The sequence below is a fragment of the Silene latifolia genome, chromosome 10 (genome assembly GCF_048544455.1).
Source record: "Silene latifolia isolate original U9 population chromosome 10, ASM4854445v1, whole genome shotgun sequence".
Taxonomy (NCBI): Eukaryota; Viridiplantae; Streptophyta; class Magnoliopsida; order Caryophyllales; family Caryophyllaceae; genus Silene; species Silene latifolia.
The window spans coordinates 123,866,883-123,873,946 of NC_133535.1; the positions used below are offsets into that span (position 1 = coordinate 123,866,883).

General features: G+C 34.6%; 1 protein-coding gene across 3 annotated transcripts; it reads left to right on the top strand.

Annotated features, from left to right (window-relative positions):
* Window positions 1-257: 257 nt before the first annotated feature.
* Window positions 258-5,488, top strand: LOC141605893 (kihadalactone A synthase LFS). 3 transcript variants are annotated; one of them, XM_074424816.1, is made up of 11 exons: window positions 258-323; window positions 1,238-1,433; window positions 2,144-2,248; window positions 2,421-2,472; window positions 3,618-3,742; window positions 3,828-3,928; window positions 4,023-4,081; window positions 4,166-4,222; window positions 4,413-4,458; window positions 4,687-4,766; window positions 5,070-5,488. In XM_074424816.1, exons 1-11 carry the CDS (start codon window positions 261-263, stop codon window positions 5,152-5,154), a joined length of 969 nt encoding a protein of 322 aa, XP_074280917.1. In that variant the 5' UTR covers window positions 258-260; the 3' UTR covers window positions 5,155-5,488. The 3 variants fall into 3 exon arrangements, with proteins under 3 accessions (XP_074280917.1, XP_074280915.1, XP_074280916.1); XM_074424814.1 differs by lacking the exon at window positions 258-323 and adding an exon at window positions 369-693; XM_074424815.1 differs by lacking the exon at window positions 258-323 and adding an exon at window positions 369-693 and having other exon boundaries at window positions 2,150-2,248.
* The last annotated feature ends 1,576 nt before the right edge of the window (window positions 5,489-7,064 follow it).

The following is a 7,064-nucleotide window of genomic DNA, read 5'->3' on the forward strand; positions in this document are numbered from 1 at the left end:
TGAAATTTTAATTTATGATAAACTGTTGTATAAAAAACTAATTGAATTTATACAACCCTTAAAACATGAAAACCGTAAATTGAATTGATGGTAATATATTGAATTGATCGTAGTATGTTATTGTATTAAATCACTAAATTATTACACTAGAAACACAACAACCCGTGAATTTTATGGGTCACAAAACTAGTTAGTACGTACATAATACATAATAAAAAAAAAAAAAAAAAAAACATAATAAGCATTATTTGTAGATGACAATGGCCCAGATTTTTGAGGTAAACATGCCGTTCAGCAAACTTCGGCTTTCCCCGCCCATTCAGGTCAATTCTCCATTTCCATATACGAATACAATTAGGATAAAACACGTTTTTGGTGATCATCACTACTTTTTTGGTCTTGTTGCTCGCAAATTGCAAATATTCTATTCCAAATATTTGGTTATTTTTAAATTTTAATTGATTAATTCATCTCTCCTAATTATTCCCTACTACCGTCCTTTTTCTGTCTATTTAAAGAGAACAAATTCTATTTTATTTCTTAATTATCATAGCATACAATATTGTTAATAATAATAATCTTAATAATTTAATTAATTCAATGGAAGCAACTTCATTTACACAGATTACTAATCTCAATTCCATTGATCTTTCTTCACCTGATATTAATAATTCTGTGTCTCTCCTCAAACAGGTTTTCTTTATTTTTCATTCTTCTTATTTAATTTCATATAATTATTATTTCAGCGTGATTATAGTTGCTGTTGATGGTTTTACTGACTTCGAGGCAATCTTATTTATAATAACGGCTCCGCTCCCATCATTTGTTTACCTTTTACTCGGTAGTAAATAGCGGTGATAATAAAAACCCAAAACAAATGATTTAGACGGAGAGAGAGAGTATTGGTGTTTTGAACTTTTTGTCAATCTTAAATTTACTAGTTTTTCTTGATGAAATTAATTGAACACAAATTCTCTTATAAGACTATAAGTAGAGATACATGTAGCATGAATAATCTTCAATTTGATATAAGAAGTTAATAATTTGGTTTAGGCAAATTCTCGTTTAAGACGGCATAGCCTTGTTAAACTTTAAGAGAGGTCAAATATGTCCATGTGGTAATAAGATAAAAGCATAATGCCTGGGGAAAAGGACGACCAGCTGGTTTGTTTATTAAAATTTCTGAGATTTTGAGGGTAATTATAGTATGTTGGTTGGTTATGCATGAATTATGCAGGCATGCTTAGATAGTGGGTTTTTCTATGTTGTAAACCATGGAATAAGCCAGGAATTTATGGATGAAGTATTTGAAGCAAGCAAGAAATTCTTTGATTTACCAATAAATGAAAAGATGAAGCTTTTAAGAAATGAGAAGCATAGAGGATATACTCCTGTTCTTGATGAACTTTTAGACCCTGAACACCAAGTGCAAGGTGAGCTTCTTTCAATAAGGGTTACATCTTTTATAAAGTGCCGAAAGCCGGCAAATTTTCTCTAGGATCCCTTTGCATGATTTAAACATATTGTATACTAAGTTTGATGTTTCTGTGTTTTGATGGCATGAATAAAATTGGTAAATTGTATAAAAGATTCTACGCGCTTGCCATTGCGTGAGCTTCTTCTGATGGGGACCCATCAGTGGCGGATCCCGCATTTGAAGTAAGGGTGCAAATGACTAATATCGTAGATTAAACTAGAAAAAAATTTGCAATTTTAACTAAAATGTTTCATTTTGTGTGTGTGTGTGTGTGTGGGTGTTCCTAGCTTCTGCTACAGATCAACATTGTAGCATATCCATATTTGCGGTATCTTTCATTGTTAATATTGAAATTGATACTTTTTAAGGAAATTTGGGTTATGTATCCGAGTTTATTTGAAGTGTTGGAGTTGTTAGAGGAGGCTAAGAGCCAATATAATGTCACTAGTCTTTTCGAGACATCAAGCTGTGCTCTGGTCTTATGAATCATAGGTTACTAATGTGTAAGATTTTAAAATGTAAGCAGACTGGCTTGAGTTTAAAGTGAAGTTGATGATTTCGTGTGTAAGATTTGGGCTTAACTATTGATTGTCTCTAGCCCTCTAATTATGATTCTCTATTGCATTGTTTTATTTTGTGCGTGTCAAATGAATGTGGGTTGTCTAGCTATAGGAGATTTCAAGGAGGGTTATTACATAGGAGTTGAGGTACCCGATGATGATCCTGAAGCTGAGAAGCCGTTTTACGGGCCAAATGTTTGGCCTGCCACAGGTAATGTATTTGATGTATTGCGAAGAGCATCTTCATACAACACTGTTGCTTGAGTAGCTCTTTAGGCTTTAAGAACTTGAGGAGAAAGTCACTCCCGACTAAACAGTATACTCTGAGGTTTAGAATAAAGCAGACAGTGATTCATTCTCTCTTGTTTCTCTTTGTATGCTAGATATATTGCCGGGTTGGAGGGAGACTATGGAGAAATATTATAGTCAAGCACTGTAAGTCTCTGATCAATGAGAAGCGATTACCGACTTATTTTTTTCTCCTTTATGTTTATTTGTTCACAGCGATGGATCATTTTGTTTGTTATACAACATATGTTGGTGTGGATGCAAAGTCTTGATCCCCTACGTGTTGCACTCTTCGTCCCAATACGTTTAAAGCCACTAAGTTCTTTGTCCTAATCCCAATTCTTTTCTCCTTTCTAACTTCTACAAATTTTGCGATCAATCAGCTTATATATTTTTTTGGGTCAAATATTACTTGACTTTTTATCTAAAATTTTGTTAAGTTCTACCACAGTCTACTGCCATTCTCAACAACCCTTAACCATCACACTCACCACTCGCAGTCATGCCCTTCCTCCCGTGGCAGGCTCCACTCTTTGCACCATCATTCCTCTACAGCCTCTCCCATCACAGCCCCAACACCCTCTCTGCTGTCTCTTGTTCCATGGTGCAGCTCCAAGTTCAACAGCCACCTCTAAACTTTGAATTGACTCCCCAAAATCAGAATAAATGCCGAATTTGAGAAATAGGAGTAAAGGAGCGGCCCAACCAGTGGAAAGGAAGACAGACAATGGGATTAAGAAAAAGAATTTCTATCCTCATACGATACCTCTAAACCCTTTACATAGGGAGTTAGGCTTGTCTATCTATTTGTCCCGAATTTGAGATCCCCCAGATGGGTACAAGGCACACACCGGTATGTAATATGAGATTTCATAAATATTGAGGTAGCAAGGGTAGGAGGGTGGCTTAGACTTCAGATGTAAACTTGTATGGTGATTTCTGTTTTCCAGCTTGGGGGTCATAATAGTTAGAGGAACGCTGAGATTACACTGTGATATGACGATGAGCTTTCCTACAATCGGTAGTGGTTTTGTCTCTATGGTTAAGGGGGTTTCCACTGTAAATATTATTTGTGGCAGCATTATTTTTATATTTTTTAGAATTACATCAAAACAATCTTCAACAGCATGGAGCTTCTATATTATACTGTTTGCATATATTTTGTTATTTAAACTTTCAGTACCGTATTTTTGTGATTTTTCAGTTTTCTGTTATCGTTGTTCTATTTATCTGGAAAAAAAAACAGAAGATGTATTGTTTATTCTCTATGTATATGATCTTTTCTCAATCAGTGAGGTAGCTAGGGCTGTTGCAAGAATAATAGCTCTTGCTCTAGACCTTAGTGAAGATTTTTTTGATAAACCGGAGATGCTTGGGAATCCTATTGCAACATTACGACTCTTACACTACGGAAGTGGTAATGCAATTGTCTATTCGATATATCAATTTAAAATTTATATCAAATTATGCATATCAAACAAAAATTCTGGTTCTTTTTTTAGGCCAAGTTTCTGAGCCATCAAAAGGAATATTTGGAGCCGGTGCACATTCCGATTATGGTCTGATTACGCTCTTGGCCACAGATGATGTAGTGGGTCTGCAAGTATGAATGGTGCCAAATTCCTGTAAGATAATCAGCATTATATCTTTTGTGATGTAAAATTGTTGGTGACTTTACCTTTGCATACGAAATGCAGATATGCAAGGATTGGGATGCCAAACCTCAGATATGGGAAAATGTCCCACCTGTTAAAGGGTGAGTCTTTTGCTCTTCTAGCTAGCACAATGGCATTAAGGCAAGAATGTCTATGTCTAATTGTCTATTCCTAATATTTTTCAGGGCATTTATCGTGAATCTTGGTGACATGCTAGAGCGTTGGAGCAACGGTGTTTTCAAGTAAGGCACATCCTGACATAAATTTATGTATTTTTTTTTCCTGTGGATATATATCTGCATGGGGCACTTATCAATTTGCTCCAGCAACTTTTGTTTATAACTTGCTTGTGGGAAACTGATCCCTATCAGTGCTGAACGGAGTTAATTTTCGTGGGTCTTAAATGTTTTATGACATTGTTTGCTCCTACAGATCCACTATGCACAGGGTTCTAGGGAACGGTCAAGAAAGATATTCGGTAATACTCTTCAGAAGTTTTCATCTTCTCCTCCTTATCCCTCGGCCTTTGCTATTTTTGGAAACAACAGCTCTTATCGGGGATGCACCTGCTAAATCTACAACTTTAGTAGGGAGTACAATAAATTTATAGCTGAGATTCTAATTTTCTTTCTCTGTCTATTTTTAGTTTGCCTTCTAAGACAGTTATCCATAGCTTATGTTGGTATCATCATTTTCTTGAGTGCAGATTCCGTACTTTGTTGAGCCGAGTCATGAATGTCTTGTTGAATGTTTACCTACATGCAAATCGGAAACTAATCCGCCCAAGTAAGTCTAACATCTCACTGTATTACTGTACCAATGTATCTACCCCCAAAGGCCCCGAGAACTTATTCAACTAGTAAAAGGTTGACAATTAACTAATTTAACGTGAGCCTCCAAGCTCAATTCCCATGAATGCAGTAGCGTTAAAACTCAAGAGAAAGAGCTTTACGTCCCTTGTGCTCCTAGTTGGTCTGAACCTAAACTAAATCAGTAAATCTAGGCAGCTAGCTCAGAAAATTTTGTTCAAAATATCGGATGTATAGTAATATTTCATACTTCGATAATTACGCCTGTCTTGCCTAGCAGGTTTCCTCCTGTCAGGTGTGGCGAATATCTAAGCCAGCGATACAGGGATACCCATGCTGACCTTAGCAAATACAACAAATCCTAAATATAGACATACAGGATGCTTGGAGCACGAAGCGGGATTTCGGTTTTATCAGAAGAAGGTATCCATCCAGGACAGTTGATCTGTAGATGTCAGATGAAGATGTCCTGCCCCCCATAGAATCTAGCTTTTGTTCCAGAAATGTAATTTGTTGGACCGCATATGGCAGACGTAATATAGCACTATGTAGTTTTTGTTGTTTCGGAGCTTTACTTTGTAAGTTGCAACAATTTTACCGATTAAAGGTTGTTATAAGCACAAACTGCAATCTATTTGACAGGAATATTTGTTGTCAAGGTGTAATATTAATTTGCTCAAGTGATAAATGTTGATCACGCACTTTCAATATGTGAAAAATGTCCCTAGTCCTCTCTTACTAGTATTTATTTACACTTCCCTTGTTACTTTAAATCGATCAAAGGCTATTGAGTCACAAATTGATTGAATTGGTTGTAATTAAAACATTATAAATGAGTCTAGGGCATCTAGTTCACAATGAATATCAATTAGGAGGTCTAAGGTCTATGATTAACATAGATTGAGTATCTAAAGGCATATGTTCGGTCGACACGTATGTCTTTTAGTACGGAGCTTTGCATGCGGTCGTTATAACTAAGTCGTTTACCTAATCATCGTAAGCCTTTCTTAATATTAATCCGGTCGGCAATAATACTAATTCACAATACTAATCAATTAATGTTAATCAGTAATTAACTAATCAGATTTACAACAAACAATCAAGCGATAATCTCTCTAGCAATCAACAAACTATTACCTTAATCTACCTTCATTGATTTTGTTCTCCCTAGAAAGAAGATTCGCTACTCCATAACGATAACGATAACAATAAACATAATAAGGGAATATATAATTGAATTATTAACAATAATAAAGAACGAAGAAAGATTTAATATCGACTAATGAAAGATTGAATCCAATTGCAAAGTATGAAAGTAGAATAATAAATTAGGGTTCTAATGTTGTACGTAATGTCAAATTGTTGTACGTAATGTAAAACGGTTGGTTTCTCTCAATAATGATTCGTACTTAACCTAATACAATGCTAATAATGTTAATAAGTTGTCTTTTATTAATTTCGAAAACCACGTTTGCAGTAAGTAAGACCACTCGATCAAGTCAGCATTACTCGATCGGGTTATAACAGCTCCAACTCTTCTTCAGCTGGAATCTTCTCCTATCCAATCCTTGTCTCCTTGCACATATGTAAACCATTCCAATAAGCTTCAAAAGTGACTCATAACCTACAAAATGGAGAGTAAGGGAGGAGAAACGATATTTCACAAAACATAGGCCATGTTCTTTCTGGCTTTTTAGAGTTGAACCGAACTAAACTAAACGGAATGGAGCTGAACTGGAACTGAATGAAACTCAGCTGAACTGAACTAAATGGAGCTGAACTGAACTAAAGTTGATTGGAGTTGAACTGAATAATAATAATAATAATAATAATAATAATTATTATTATTATTATTATTATTATTATTATTATTATTATTATATTACTATTATTACTACTACTACTATTATTGTTGTTGTTGTTGTTGTTGTTGTTGTTGTTGTTGTTGTTGTTGTTGTTATTAGAAGAAGAAGAAGATTACTAATAATAATATATATATACTAATAATTATACTAATTTGAGTGTTTAGGTAGCCACCACAAACCACCTTCTATCCTAATTAGATGAAATAATGGAGCACCAAATTGTTGTTCAAAGCCTAGCTCGTGTAAGTATCATACTAATTTGAGTGATTCGGTAGCCACCAAGAACCATCATCAATCCTAATTAAATTAATTAAATAAATAAAAGTTAACAAATCCTAATTTTATCTTCAACAAACAAATAAATTTTGAATGATTAATTAAGAATCAACAAATAATATTAATAATTTATA

Excerpts from the sequence above, each read along its gene's own strand:
- LOC141605893 (XM_074424814.1), top strand. The coding sequence starts at position 601 with ATGGAAGCAACTTCATTTACACAGATTACTAATCTCAATTCCATTGAT. Across the intron at positions 2,249-2,420 it reads AAATGTTTGGCCTGCCACAG|ATATATTGCCGGGTTGGAGG; the intron begins GTAATGTATTTG and ends TTTGTATGCTAG. Across the intron at positions 3,743-3,827 it reads ACTCTTACACTACGGAAGTG|GCCAAGTTTCTGAGCCATCA; the intron begins GTAATGCAATTG and ends TTCTTTTTTTAG.